A 15,814-nucleotide genomic window follows, 5' to 3' on the forward strand; every position below is an offset into this window, starting at 1 on the left:
ACATCGTGAGTGGGAGAGATAGAAAGAGAAAAAGTGACATCACATCTCCCTGCCCCTCTCTCCCTCTCCCTCTCTTTCTGACACCTTTGCTCCACTTCTCGCCGAGGAGGCGTGCGCACAGTTTCTCGCTTATCCGCTTCCATCGCGCGTAACGAGGGGGCTGGACTGCTGTCAGGGGGAAAGAGGAAAAGGCAAAAGGAAAAGCCAAAAGAAAATCGCCAGGATGAACAACACTTTCCTAAACATGGCGTCGATAGGAGACTTCGACCCTCTCAACGCGTCTATTCCTGCCACCAAAGTTGAAATCACGGTGTCCTGCAGGTAAGGGAATGCGTCTGTTTGACCTACTGCTGGGGAAGAAACGCCGAAAGTCACCTGCGCTACAACTCCGTTTAAGTTCCAGTTTACTTTCACTTGTACGTGACTTATTGTCGTCTAGAAAACAGCCTCAACGTCCCTCGGATTGTGCTCGATTTAGGACACTTTAACGCCACACCGTCTCAGTATTTGAGGTTCGTTTTTCGCCAAATCCACTGCGGCTGGTTTTCCACTTTGACTCCATTTCAGCGCCGTGAAGGCGATTTATTAGAGCCAGTGGGGGGATATAAAGGGAATCACTGTGTGTTACAGTTAAACTTTGTGTGATATGGAGACGGCGAGACGTTTACGGTCCGAACAGACGCGCAATTGGAGCGCAAAGGCGCAGCGTGGGAATTGTTTTCAAGTTCCCTTTGAAGACTGGTTGTACGAGCACAGGTGAATAACAGCACTTAAGTGGCACATTTTTGGGAATAGTGAAGACAATGGGACTCTAATTAAGAGAAGGAATAAATGTGTTGGCAAAGACGTTGAGTGCTCCATGAGGAGCTGCGGTAAGAATATTTGACGCAGGGTTGTTTTGACATGATCGGGGAGACTACAGCTGATCGTGGTGTGTACACAGGTTAAGAACACAGTCGGAGGGACACTAAAATGGATTTTCTAGGGAAAATCTTAATGGGATTGTGTGTGGAAAAAAACTGATTAGATGGTAAATAAACTGGCGTATGGATATTTTGAAGTTTTTTGCACAAGCAGGTTAAAAACCAGAATGATTAACTCTATGATAGGGCAGTGTGATTGAAAATCACAAGCTTGCTTCACATGAAGATGTAGGAATGAATCTGAAAGACTAATGCAAACAGTCGCATAGATACACATATTGGCTAAATGATAGAACATGGGAGCATGGTTGGTAAAACAGGAATGTGATGAAAGAGACACCAGAAACTCCACAAAAAAAAAGAAATTGATGACTTGCTACTTCATGATTTAACTTCAACAATGTGCTGTTATTTATCAGGAATACTAATTCTAGTTATAGTGTGCACACAGATGAAGAGATTTGATGGCACATGTAAGATGCTGTGTTAAGACTTCATTAATGACATTTTGAAGGTTTATGGAAGACTGATAGTAATCATAGTGTGTGCACAGGTTATAAATTGTACTTTAAAGCACAATAATCTAGGATGCTGTGATAGAAAATAGGGAGAAAATTGAGAAACTAACAAGATTTGATGGCAAAGACACTGGCTGCTCCACAAGAAGATGTTTATGAGTCGCTGCTAATTAGTTTGACATGTGTTTTCCCCTCCTCGGAGAACTCACGAGTGCTGTCGTTGCAGTTTTTGACAGCTGACAGTCTTCTCTCTGTTGTTGTTGTTGTTATTTGTCATCTGTCATATGAGGGCATCCTTTCTGCATATCCAGCGCATGTAATGTGTGCTGCCTTTGCTGCGTGCACATGTGAAGTGATGGGATTGGACAGGGAGCTCGCTGGAGACTGGAGCTGGTGTGTGCCTAACCCCCGCCTTCTCAGCGAGGTCTTTCCTCGATCGGGGAGGATTTCTACTCTCCGCAGACGGACAAGTTGATTAGCTCGGAGGAGAGATGTGGGTTCATTTCTGCCAGGGCGGTGACCCATGGCGGGAGGCTGCAGGCTTTATGCCTCACAGGTCAGCCACATGTTAGGCAAAGCCCCTCCTGTGAGGGAATCGAATTAAACGTTTGGGCTTCGTTGAACGAATTGGGGATGAAATGTCAGGCCGGGCTTCCAGTGTGCCTCGGTACACCTGGAAATGTTTGGAATAGGGAGCAAACAGCCGGCGGACCTTTGAAGCTTTCGCTGTAAAATCAGCCCCAGTATTTCTTGTCAACAGTGAGTGGTGCAAATGGACGCCATTAGCAGTGTTGCATCTCCCAGCGCTCTCTCAGGCTTTGAAATAGAAGCTGATAATGCCTTGCTGCTGGGTTTGTTTTACACTCAAAGTTGTTGGGGTTTTTTTTAGCACTGGTTTCCCATTTCCTCCACTGCTTGTCTTCTATAAGATCACATCATTTCAGAGGTTTTGAGCCTCACAGAAGTTGACAGAAACTATTTTCTGCCCTTGCATACTGTACTGACTGTACCTCCCAGACAGCTTAAGTCCCATCTCCTTAGTAACAGTGCCATCGCCACTCAGAGAATATATGAACATGTTTGGCTTTTCAGATATCTGAGTCACCCGGCTCCCCAGTCAGTCCCAGGGTGTGTGTGTGTGTGTGTGTGTGTGTGAGTGTGAGTGCATGTGCATGTGTGTGTGTGAGAGTGGCTGTCCTCCTACCTCCTAACCAGAGGGAGAGCGGGAACGCCATGGTTACAGCCAGGTGCGATAGTGTGCCTTCACGACTGTGGGAGCTTCCAGCAAATATGTTAGTTGTTTTTTTGTGTGCGCTTCGTTGTTTTTGGAAGTGGACATTGTGGGCGGTGTCGACTGTCGCCATGGTTACAACTCTTTTAAAGTTTCGCACACGTGTCGAGGTGGCGTTACAGTGACGGATTTACGTGGGACGCAGTGGCTTGACAGAGAAAAATTTAAGTGGTTGGCACATTTTCCGAACAGCGAGAAACCAACAGTTTGATTACCAACGAAGGGTTTCTCTGTTTGGAGTTTGCCTGTTCTATCTCCATGATTCTCAAACTATGGTACGCAAGCTCCCTCTAGTGGTACTTTTGGGCAAGTCATGAATAATACATATATATATTTTTTAAAACAATTCTTTTGAAAGTATGTACAATTATCCAGTTGTACAAAACCTAGAATGAAAGAACATAAAACATGAAATTCATATTTAAAATAAGTTCATAAGTAATAAGTCCAGCTAATAGGGTAGGCCTCCGCTACTGTACGCCATAATGTTGGTACTTGGACTCTTGGAGTGCTCGATATAATCTCAGGTGGTACACTGGGAAATTCAGAACTGCTCATCTAACTAAACTAATCATACTTTATTAATCCCCTTGGGGAAATTATTTTTTCTGCATTTACCAATCCTATATCTACAATGCAGTGGGCAGCCACATGAGGGCGCTCGGGGGAGCTGATGGGGGGTCACAGTGGTGGGAATCGAACCTGCAAACCCTTGATCCCAAGTCTACCCTGTAGGGCCGGATTATGTAATAACTTGTTACATATTGCAACAGTTATTACAAAATGTGGGTGTTCCATTTCTATTTTCTTGAAGAAATGAAACCAGATTGTAAGTGCCACTGAGTGCATTTAATCATTTAACCCGCATTTTGTAATAACTGTTGCAATATGTGACAAGTTATTACAAAATGTGGCGTTATTACATAATGAGTTGAATATTTATTACATATTGCAGCGCTACATAGCTTCTACGCCACCACTGCCCAACTACCTCTTGAGCATGCCTGAAGTATGTCCCACTCTTTGAAGATGTGGTTATGAGAGTAATTAATGATTCTATATTGCGCCTGTGTGTATGTCCAAGCTGTACTTTGCTTCATTTGCTCTCAAAGTCTTCCCTGTCTGATTGCAATGGGTGCAGACATCTTATATAATGTTGGATGAGCTTAGCTTATCTTCAGAAAAAGTGCGCACACAGATGAGATCATCTTTCTTTGGTAAAACCAAAAACAACATCATCCTTTCGCGTTCTTTTTCAATTTAGTATCCACACTTGCAGCCGATGCTGAAAGTACATCTCCTCATTTAATCGCTGTGCAGTCGGTGGTAACAGAACCATCGTAACCCTATTGACAGGTCCTTCTCGCTCGCGTCCCCTTCTAATTCAGATAATGCTCTGAATCTGCGGGGACATGAAGTCAGAGCTTTGGCTCAGACTCAGCGGTGAGCTGGAGACATTTTGCTGATCGATGGGAGAGTGCGCGGCATCAGCTGGAATCAATACGCCACCAGCTCGGCCCGCTGCGCCTCACAAAGGCACACACACACACACACGAAAGCCTGTTCACACATACTGTATACGGAAACAGCGCAAGGAGAATAAATTACTCCCTCATGCACTTTAGCATTTGCCACCTACGTGTTGGAGCCAACGGATGGCTGAGCCACAAGTGAAAGGCCTGCAGTCCGAATATTCCATTACGGCCATCGATTTGGACCGCGGCGAGGCGTTGCTGCTGGTTTTTCCAGCCCACAAAACCTGTGCTCGGTCTATTTTAGGTAAATGACATTGGTTGAAAGTTTCTAGAATTTGACAAGAGATGCACATTGAAACGTGCACACAGACGAGCTTCCAGAATATTACATGGGCAAAGAAATAGTTAACAAATGAGTCCAAGAAGTAATCTTCAGTCTTTTCACTAATTATAAGAAGCGGTCACGATGGATGATGATGAACTTTTGCCTGAGTCGATTATATGTGAGCCTGTTAAATACATAAAACATAAACAAACAAACATCTTTGTTCCGTATGATGGCAAAACTTCCTCCAGCTCTCCTTGACGAACCTCAAGTCGCTCCCAGATCGAACCAGAGATATAATCTCTCCGGCGAGTCCTGGGCCGACCTCGGGACCTCCTCCGAGTTGGACGTGCCTGTTGACCCTCTAAAAGGAGGCGACCGGGGGCCGTCTTAATCAGGTGAACCACCTCAACTGGCTCTTCTCGGTGTGGAGGAGTAGCGGCTGGACTTTGATTCCCACCCGGATGGCTGAACTCGATCACAGTGAGTGGCGCCGGCCTCCCTGCAGAGAGAAGCCCTTCCGGCCACTTTTATCTGCTTTTACTGACTGCAGCTGTCAGTCACACGACCCCTGCTCCCGCCGATCGTGAACAAGACACTAAGATACTTCAACTTACTACACCTGGGAAATAAAAAAAGGTTGCATGTAGGCTGTGTCAGGAATTTAATCACCCCACTAAAAGCATTTTTGTATTAACTAGGTAGTAGCCAGTTTGTTATACTTTACCCAGAAATGCTGTGACTCTACCCAGACTGTGAAGATAAATCAGCTCACCATGACGATGGTCATTTAATTGAATAGATATTTAGTTGTCAGGAACATCCCTGATGGTCTTGATGCATTACAACTATTTAAACCCAAATTTGACAGAAACCATGAAAAACAATAAAAATAAATCTGATGTTTTATTTCTGTATATTTGTGGTCAAAAGGCTACATCACAATGCGTTTTTATACTCCCCATCAGTTAAAACTGATAGTTAAAGCCTATGCTGCAGACCTGCAGAGCTGAATAGCCAATTCCTTTTAAACATAGGATAAGGAAACTCCCCTGCGTCAGTAGGTACATGACTCTTGTTGTACATGACGATAAAAAGAATTTGATGCGAGAACATTCCAATGATGATTTTATCTGACAATTATCTGTCACAAATACATAGAGTTAAAGTAATAATTAGCTCATAGATCCAAGATTACAGCTGGGAAAGGTGTCTTTCAATTCACATTGATAATTATAGTTATTGTTTTGCCAGTAAATTTCCTGTTGGGGTTTCACCTGTAAAGGCCTCCAGTAGGAACACACCCTCAACACTCTGAAAACCACCGATCCAAGTCTTTTCCGTCTTTGTCAGTTTCTGTCCACCCGATCAAAACATTTTTCTCTGCCTTCTATTTCCTCCCCATTTCCCACCAGGCGTCCCAGCCAACCCTGCAACTGGTGACTAATAACTGTCTCGTCCTCCGTCTGCCCTCTCCTCGGTGTTGAGTGATGGGCGGGATAAAATGTCCAGTAATCAGTGGAGCCACAACGTACTGGTTGTGGTAAATGACAGCGTGCGAGGAAAAGTACACACACAACCTGCAGGGAAATGCAAACGCATGGTCTCATGAGTGTGTCTGAGTGTCTGTTGTTGAAATGTCTGAGCGGATTGTTTCTGATTTCAATAAAAGGACTGTTTAGAAACGTGAAATAAGGACAAATTTCTAAACAAAGTTGTACCTGCTGAGGTTCTGAAGGCAGGGACCCAGAACTGCTGGATTCAGTTCCCCTGTGGTTTGTGGTATTTCTTTATAAGAAGGTCTAATTGTTTGGGGGGGGATTTTTGGTTTAACAAGTTGGATTGGGCAAACTATGGTAACTCTTTTGGGTTTTTGTGGTAACCATGTAGGATTTTCAATATTGTAATATCAAGATCTAAGTGTCGCATTGTTGTGGTTTTGAAAGCTGCCTTATAGTGATTACTGTTATTTCTTAAATCGTCTGGTGTGTATATAGTTTGTGAAAGCACCTAAAATATGGCTTTTTCAAGGTTTTTTTTGCTGAAAAGCCTAGTCATTGTCTTAAAGGTTTATTTGGCGATGGAGAGTTGCCCATACTTGCTAAATGACAGTGGAAAAACTGGCAGTCAAACCAGCATGATCTTCCTCTCCTGCTCCTCTTCCTTAGCTCAGTTTTCTAATTTACGGTCACAGATATGGGAAAAAAAAACCTAATCTAAATATCGATGAAATCGCTTCAAAGCTGATAAAATAAGTATTTGTGTCCCTACTCGTAAGACTTTTATAAACTGGTCACACAAGTCATCTGAAGCTTCTTGGTGTTGATGTCTCGGCGAGGTAATGTCGTAGATTTGTATGTATCAACGCACACATTCCCAGTCTTGACTTAATGTCATTACAATGGAAGTATAAACACAGTGACATTTGCACTGTTTACAGTCCATGTATCTGTTGTTGTGCTTATTTTTGAGCCTTAACTGTTTAAAACATGGAACATAACCCAAACCAATCTCTTAAACATTTGCATATAATCTCTTGCTATGAGTGGCAGTGTTCCCTTTAAGTATGTATGAACATACCTTGTGGATAATTCATTTGGGTACACAGTTTGGCTGCTGCACACACAGGTAGTTTCAGTGTTTGCCTTTGGGTAATGTTTTACTCTTGTCATTCAAGGTGAGTGCTATTGAGTGCAGAGAGGACACGTAGATCAGGATTCAACAGATGGGAGGATTAAGATGAAATAGTGTCCTTATGTCTGGGAATTAAAACGAACCACATGTTTTTTGTTTTTTTTGGTTCCTGCTCCCCTTTGCAGCCCACTCGGTCTGCTGATCTGTCACTATGGAATGACTTAATTTCCACCCAGACAAATCACTGTCACTCACACTGTCAGATTTTGGTCACGTTGCCTTCAGGAACGGCAGCATTCGGTCTCTGAGGAACTTTGTATGTCTGTGTGTGTGTGTGTGTTCGCTTGATGTAAACACACCTTTGCCATTGTCTTCAAGCTGTGTTTACACTGTCAACTGTGTCCATGTTTTCAGTTCTAGTTGGCGTTTTTACAGTTGAATAACTTCTCTAGCGGAGAGTTTAGTTCTGTTATGCATAAACGGGTTGAACTGTGACAGTTTTTCCATTGTTGTCGTGCAGAGTAGTCGCTCTCAGAGTTGACTGGCAGAAGCTGCAACCCCCACCCCAATGATGTCGACATTCCAAATTTGAACTCGGGACAAGTTAGTATAAACAATTGTGAAGTTTCATGGATCAGTGGGTGTCAAACGTTTTACATTTTAAACCAATTGAAACGTGTCAAACTGTTAAAATAATTCCAGAACGTACAGTCTTGAAAGGTTACCCAATAAGCTGTACACACTTCTGGTGTTTACTTCTTAGATGAGAAATAATTATTGATCATATGCAGCATCACACTGCACAAAGTAACAGCATTATAACAGACACTGACGTCATCTTAACAAGAAGCAGCACCTCTTTATCGCTCATACCTGTAAAAACCTACATGCTGGATTTCATTCATTCACATTCTGCGAATAGAATGTTTGTGGTTCATGTCACAGATAAACAAAATCTGAAGTTGAGTTTTTTTTGTTGTTTTTTTTAGCAACAAAGATATAGAACAATAAAAAAAAAAAATCTGAAATTAATGACAAAATTTAACATTTACATTGATATTAAGGCAAAAATAAAAGAAATATACTATTATGAATATTGAATTCTGTTTTAAGTTTGTTTTGTACTTTTTTTGTTGATTATATTAGGTTTTTTTTAAAGATGATTTCATTTTCAAAACATACAGTATAAGACGCTCAAGGAAATCCTCCCCATCAAGCCACCCTTAATGAAAAAACAAGAAACAAAACAAAGGGTGATGGAACAGCGAGCAGAGAAACCAAACAAAGAAATAATAAAATCAGTCAGCTAAACCACATAATTAAATCATTTAGTCTTGAAGATGGCCAAAGAGGAAAGCATTCTAAGTGATTTGTCCATCGAGTTCTAGCGTTTGAAATGAAAGTCTTTTGGGTTTCTTGTTGGGTGAAGTGAATGGACGAGTTCTTCCTTTGTAAGTTGGATCACTACTTGGAAATCACTACTTTTAAGTCACTCATGAGAAATACTTTCGCAAAAGAAAACTCAGTTCAGGGTTTTGTGGTGTTATTTTGTTAAATAAGATGCACTTTGTACTCGAGTGATGGCGAGTAAGTGTGTGATAGTGGCACTGAGATATTTTATTTTTAATAAATCATTTTTAATATTCTTTTTTCACTTTAAGTGTGTGGTGTGTCTGTATCTGAATCCAGAGGCAGAAGTACATGGGTTTTTTTTTCCATGGATGCTGCATGTTAAGTAAAATTTGAGAACCTTTTAATGGAAAATGCAATTTTTTTTAATGCATTCACATTTGAAGAAAGATTCAACGAACATTTAGGGAGAAATTACCATTTAATGGAATTGCATTTAATAATTTAATTATAATTTATAATACATATAATTTAATAATTGCGTATGATAATAAAAACAGACTTGTATGTGACGTGTATTTTCATTTTTCACATGTGCGTTTTTACATATACGATGTAAATGTTCAATACAAACGGCTTAAAAACTGCAAATACCACCAAACAGATTGCTTATCTATTCTTGATTTTTAAAAAATATATATTGATTGTAGACGGCATGTGAGCATGTAAAAACCACAGCACATAAATCCGACTAAACTTAATAGTTTAGCTCCTTGACGTCTTCTTGTTTACAGAAAGCATCAAAACTGGCCCACACACTCATTTCTAGTGCATAAACCTCCTGCCGAAGCATGCTGGAGTTGGCGTGTCCTGACTGTTGGAATAAGAAGATTCTCTCAGTTTTCTCGTGATCGTACGTGACTTTTGTGATGCAGCTCATCACTTCATCATGTCTGATTACATTGGACTTCCTGTGAAGCATGTCTTACAAGGCTTCCCACAGGGATGCGTTTCCCCACGGTGCTCTGGACCGATTGATGGGAGTCATATCCCCATCACTGCGCCAGAAGTGATGATCGTCATCCTGAACCGTGACACGACCGTTCAGACTGAGGCCGCGTTGTAAAACATTGGTTATGTAATCCGATTAGGGGGGGGCCTCATATAAAAGAAATGAGATTCCTTGTCATTTGTGCAGTTCAGACTGTCATAAAAAATCTGATCTGAGCTGCATATGGGTGCCAAAATCAGATTGAGGCTGCTTTTGCCTGCAGTCTGAAAGAGTCACTGGAGCACAGCCAAGAAAAGGGTGAAAAGTAGGTTGGATAAATGTGGACTGCAACATACACAAGGACAGAAAATGTAGGCATACGAGACATGATCACTGCTAAAATTTGAACACGTTGGGAGAGAGAAACAAGTTTTTCTGATTTCTAAATTGTGTGTCCCTTGTTTGTTTTTACACAGACCGCTAACAATCATTATTAATCGCCAGCGGCCGTATTTAATGTGAATGTGTGAGAGAAACACATGGTGGAATGCAAGCACTGAAAGTGATAACTGTCACGAACCAGGATGGGACCCAAGAGCAGAGTCTCACACAGGTAATCTGATTCAATGAAGGTATTCATTTAAAGTCCCACAGGAGCAGGTGTCCAGCGGATGATCCGACCAGAAATCCAAAAACAAGCCGAGGGTCTATGAGGATCCGTCCATCCATCCAGCCATCCATCCAGCCATCCATCCATTCACTCACTTTTTCTTTCTGCTAAATCCGTATGGGATTGCAGTGGCAGTATAGAGGTATACATGATACTTGTACGTATATGCAAGAATAGCTATTAAATATTTTGTAGTTTTCCAGATTACAGGTAAAATGTAAATTTTCTGTGTCTTATGTATGGGTCTCATGTGACAAAACTGCAACGATGCTTCAACTTACGGTCCAGAAAATAGGATATTTATGTATGTAGAACACAGACATATTGATTTGAAAATCGTCATTAGCTGGAGACTAAAAGTGTCCAAATGAGCAGAATAACTGAATTCAGAACAAAAAGAAAAGAATCAACATGAAACAAAAGAATAGCAGTTAAAAAAAAACCAACGTACTTAAAAAGAAAAACATTGATTAAATTGCAAATATTTTCGAGAATTGTATTTCCCAATAAGATCAAGCAACACTTGAAATTCAAATTTTAGAATAACAAATGAGTAACATGGTGATAATAGACACAACAAAGTCCTTTGTCATCAGAGCACACAAGAAAGGTGCACAAATGAACAAGAGAGAATACATGATAAATCAGGATATAATGCAGTGAAATTTGACAAAGAAATCCTAAGATTAACTTTGTAAGATAATAACACAGATGCTTTCAGGTCTTCAGGAATGCGGTTGAATAGAAAAGGATTGCCATTCTCTTTCTCAATTCAACAACATTCTGGAAGACGTGGGATCTGAGAAATGAGCACGCAAAGCGACTTGAAACAAATGAAATGGGTTTGATCTTGGTTTTATTCAAAGTGTGACTCTGTCAGAGGGTCTGGATTGACACCATTGATTTCATTGATTCTGAGACACCCTCCTCTCAGCGGGCCTCTTGTCTCGTCGTCGCGGGCGACATATGAAGTCCATTAACGTGGGTCAGACTCAAGAGTCTCGAGCCTCCGTGCACTCTGCGGTTCTGCTTCTCATTTACACCGGAGCGTTTTCGTCACTGGTGGCCATAATGTCTGTTGAGGAGAAAAGGTCCGTTGCTCTGGTGAAACAGCTCTGGAGAACCTTTCAGCCCCTCCCTCTCCGCGGCTGCACGGTTTGCTCCGAGTGTGTGGGTTGAACTACTTACCCCGCAACCCCGCCCTTTAACACCGGCAGCCGGGGCCAAGGGGGCTATCTATTTTCAGGTAGCTCACTCCCACTCCCTTCTATGAGAAGTGATTGCGTTGACCTTTTTGGCCCCATAGAGCTCACATAATAGTCCTCTTATTGAAGACGGTGCTGACAACCATCACTTTGAAGCCAAGACGGCGTCACCTGCTGAGCCGCCGCTCAATGCCAGCGAAAAGCACAAAAGATGTGTGCGTGGTGACACGCCAGCCAATAACTTTTCTTTTTTTTTTCTTCCCCCCGCCATTGCCCCCCCGAAGACTGTTTACATGTAGCGCTCAACAGCGGGGAGCGCGAATGATTTTTGGATGAGAGCACAGTGGTGCTGGCAATCACTCGCACAAAGCTGTATTGAGAAAACCTCTTGTGAGCTGCCATGAACTGAAGCCATTGTCTTGTCTGTCTCAGTTTCGGCGCTCGCTGCAGTCCGCGAGCTGCAGTCCGCTCGCTGAGACCAATAATGTGCATTTGGCGAGCGTGTTTGTGCACGCTCTGTAAGGCCAGTAATCAGGTTTAGGCCTTTTCTACTCAAGCCTGTAAAGATTTATGCACTTTGAGGGAATTACTATCGACCCCGGACCTTTCAGTGGTTCGCTCGCTCCGGGTGGTTTCCTACATAAGTCACCAGACGGTACTCTGTCACAACACGTCTGTCAGTGTGTGTTTAATTGTACTGTTCACCAAACCCCCCCCCGCCCCAACAGAGCTCTCTGCATCAATCGTGATGAGAAAAAGCATTGATAAAGATCTGACTGAGATTGAGAGAAGTCATTGGCAAAGGTCAGGGTGTACACACACACACACACACACACACACACAGTAAGCAGTTGTGCTCCACTCTCCTACTACATGCAGAAGTAATAAACCTACATGGTGGCCTTACTCTCAAGGTGAGACAGCTGTGGTGTTAATTTAAAGAGCAGGCAATTCAAATATGGATTCAAGGACTCGCACACCTTTAGCATCGGTAGAAATAAACCTTCACACTCTGATTAGCTGGACGCATAATGTGCGTTGGAAATGAAGTGGAAGTCACCTTAATGTTTAAATGGCCGTTACGATCGGTGTTTAAGGTAACATCTTACAAACGGACCTTCTTTGGCGGTGACCTGCTTCTAAATGATGAAAAATTGTGACTGATTACTCTTTAATTTGGTTATTCATACAGCATATAAATGATTTCTTACTTTTGTCGCGCATGAAAATGGTTGAAATGGTTGTACTTCCTGTACGAACTGCCAGCTTCAGGATGAGCATGACTTTTACACTAAACTCCTGTTTACTGGACAAGAAACGCTTCAGTCATGTACTAAACCATCATTGGCATGTTGCATTTTTTGAGTTGCGACTTCTCGTCACTTGTTCATAAAGCAAATGCGGAAATACATAAGTAACCATTCAATTAAATTTTTGAGTCAATATACTGAGAGATAAGATGTGTAACTAATCCATCAGGATGATGTGATGAGCTCAGACTCAGACCCCGTTACAAGTCTTTTACTTGTGAATAGATTTGCCTCACCATCAAATGATTAATAAATTCCTGCCATCTCCTTTTATTCACGAAGATAAGGAAAGATTCAATCAGGATTATTTCTATTTGCTGACATTAAACAAAAAGTAAGATAAAAAACCAGGCACAGAGCTCCGTATCAAAATTTTACCTATTTTTTTTCAAACGAGGAAGAGTAAATCTTAGGTATTTTCTCTGAAAAGCAAAAACCAGCACTTAATCCCCTCCCCACTATGAGCAATCCAATTAACAAAACTTATGCAATCGCTCCTCTTTCCTCCCTTTAAGCCATATCCAATGTGGAATGTTGGCAGATTTTAAATTCCAACACATGATGCTGCACTGTCGTACTTAATTAATCCCAAAGGCCATTGTGCAACTTTAAAATGAGATGAGTATGAGAGAAATGTCTCATTCCATTGGGAAAACTGACAACTTCACTGGGAAATAAGATTTGAAGGGGAAATTTCCGGTTTTGTTTGATTTTTTTTTTGCCAGACATTAGAAACAAGACAAAATACAATGTGAATATATATATATATTACATTCAATACAGCTGTGTTTTACTTCCTCTGAATGAAGCAGCCTTCGTACAACGGCTCCTCTTGATGGTTGGGTGGTCCTCAGGGTAAAGCTAATAACATGAGACAGTCTACGGGGCTGCTCCTGGCCTCTCATTTGTGTCATGCAGCGGCGCGGCGGTCTCCGTAGCAACCGTAGCGTCAGGACAGTAATACTGGAGAGGGTTGAAAATGGAGCTGAAAGCCAATTGTTTTGCTCGAAGAGCTCGAAATACTTCACTGACCACTAATGTCACTCGCCTTCAGCTTTATTTGAGCTGCTTGTATTGGGATTGAGTGGGAAGTGCATGGATGATTGGGGCAGAAAACCTTACTCTTGTTTTTGGTGTCCATTTACATGACGACGGTGCGCGCAGCCTCTGAAAACGCAACTTTTTTACTGCCCCCGAGATGAAAAGTTTTGAAAATGCTCCGACTCGGGTCTCCTTGGAAACCGCGGGGGGGGGGGGGGGAAATGTGACTTTTCTGAACCGCTGAAATGCTACATCGTTTTCAGTGTTTCTGCCGTTTCCGTGTAAACGGAAATCGTTTTCAAAACGTCACTGTTTAAATGCGAATCTTTTTTAAGGCGAAAGCACAGAAATGATACTTTTTCACTTGAAACGTCGTCATGCGTATGGGGCATTTTTGCAGTGATGTGTTACTCAATGTCAACTAATGTCCTGTTTTTTGAGTTCTTAAGTCAAAGTGACATTATTGTGAGTTTCTTTATATTGTTGAAATGTTCTCAATGAAGCACGATTTACACACGCACACATTTTAGGCAGAAATTTGATTCAAATTTGTGATCTCACTGTCCGAGTAGAAGGACATGTTCCCAGTGAATGCAGATTACAATCCAGTGAACACTTGCAAAGGGAAATCCCACTATAATCAATATTTAAGAGCAATTCAAACACATATATCCCACTAATAGAGCACATATTTGTCACATTTTTATCAAAAGTATCCCTCCCAGCGATTACTTCCCACATAAAATGAGTTTTTCTGGCATCTTAACATGATGGTCGTAAAAGATACAACTGATCCTTCATTGCCTTTATAAATTTGAACGCTGCATTTGAAAAGAGCCATCAAATGTAATCAGCCATTTTAAATACAACCTTTTCAGGATTGTCGGCCCTGATTAAAGACACTAACAGAAATCGACTTTCATAGAGCCTGAACAGTATATACTACTCGTACCACATTGATGTTTGCGTTTGCAGCTTCACATATTTTGAGCAGAGGTCCTTCTGAAGAGCTTTTATAGTAATCTCCTTGAATAAATGTGCAGTCGACCTGTCGACCTCTGGGTTAAACAAGTGTTAAAAGCTTTGCTCAATGGTGCCGTCTGAGGAGATGTCCTTAGAGCAAATGAATTCATCAGTACCTGCCGGTGCTTACAGCAGAAAGCCTTGGGGAGCGGTTCAACCGACGCACACACCCCATATGGGCCGGTACCTACAGGAGTCGCACTGTCTGCACACACTGGATTCATTTCAAAGTGTTCAAACATCTGTGTGTGTGTGTGTGTGCGCGCGCTCAGCGGCAGACATTTGTGCTGCTGCTGTGCCTCCCATCAAGTCAGACAGCTGATGACATTTTCAGCACAAGGCGCTCTTTCTTTCTCACACACACACACATATATAAAGTACGCTCGCATTTGATGCTCTGACATTTTATTTTCACACCGATGTCAGCTGCCTTCCCGTGGGACGGAAAGGTAAGAGTAAAACGGATCAAAACATCTCCTGCAAATACCGCTGGCGCAATTACAATTGGGGTTGGGTTTTTTTATTTTGGGGACACTGGATAGAACAAACATCTGATTAGCTTCGTCTGCTCTTTTCGCCTCCAAAAGAAAAAATAAAGGAAAATGAGATGGGCTGCTACAAGGCAAGCTTTCCAACTGCCGGTTGCGACACAGATTCAGACGGTTTGACAAGCAAGATTATTTGACGTACAGTAATTCTCCCTCCGAGCCTTGCAGCTGGAGGAAGATGGAGAGAGAGAGAGAGAGAGAGAGAGAGAGAGAGAGAGAGGAAGAAGAGAGAGAGAGAGAGGAGAGAGAAGAGAGAGAGAGAGAGAGAGAGAGAGAGAGAGAGAGAGAGAGAGAGAGGAGAGAGAGAGGAGAGAGAGGAGAGAGAGAGAGAGAGAGAGAGAGAGAGAGAGAGGAGAGAGAGAGAGAAAAAATTGGCCAAACTAATGAAGTCATCTCCATCCTGGTCACATAGCACACAGGCAGTTCAAATTCTCTCCAGGGATTCTCTCTCTCTCTCTCTCTCTCTCTCTCCTCTCTCTTCTCTCCTCTCTCTCTCTCTCCTCTCTCTCT

At 42.1% G+C, this 15,814-nt stretch overlaps 1 protein-coding gene across 2 annotated transcripts in view; it reads left to right on the plus strand.

The window, feature by feature from the left end:
- Positions 1 to 15,814, plus strand: part of LOC308127280 (copine-8) — a 96,690-nt gene continuing 80,876 nt past the window's right edge. The window contains exon 1 of one of the 2 annotated variants that reach the window (XM_080492218.1): positions 1 to 321. In XM_080492218.1, coding sequence (XP_080348344.1) covers positions 224 to 321 — 98 coding nt within the window. In that variant the 5' untranslated portion in view covers positions 1 to 223. The remainder of the gene's footprint in view (positions 322 to 15,814) is intronic. The other variant, XM_080492219.1, reaches the window with a different exon arrangement.

The sequence above is a fragment of the Lipophrys pholis genome, assembly GCF_963383615.2.
Source record: "Lipophrys pholis genome assembly, chromosome: 22".
Lineage (NCBI taxonomy): Eukaryota > Metazoa > Chordata > Actinopteri > Blenniiformes > Blenniidae > Lipophrys > Lipophrys pholis.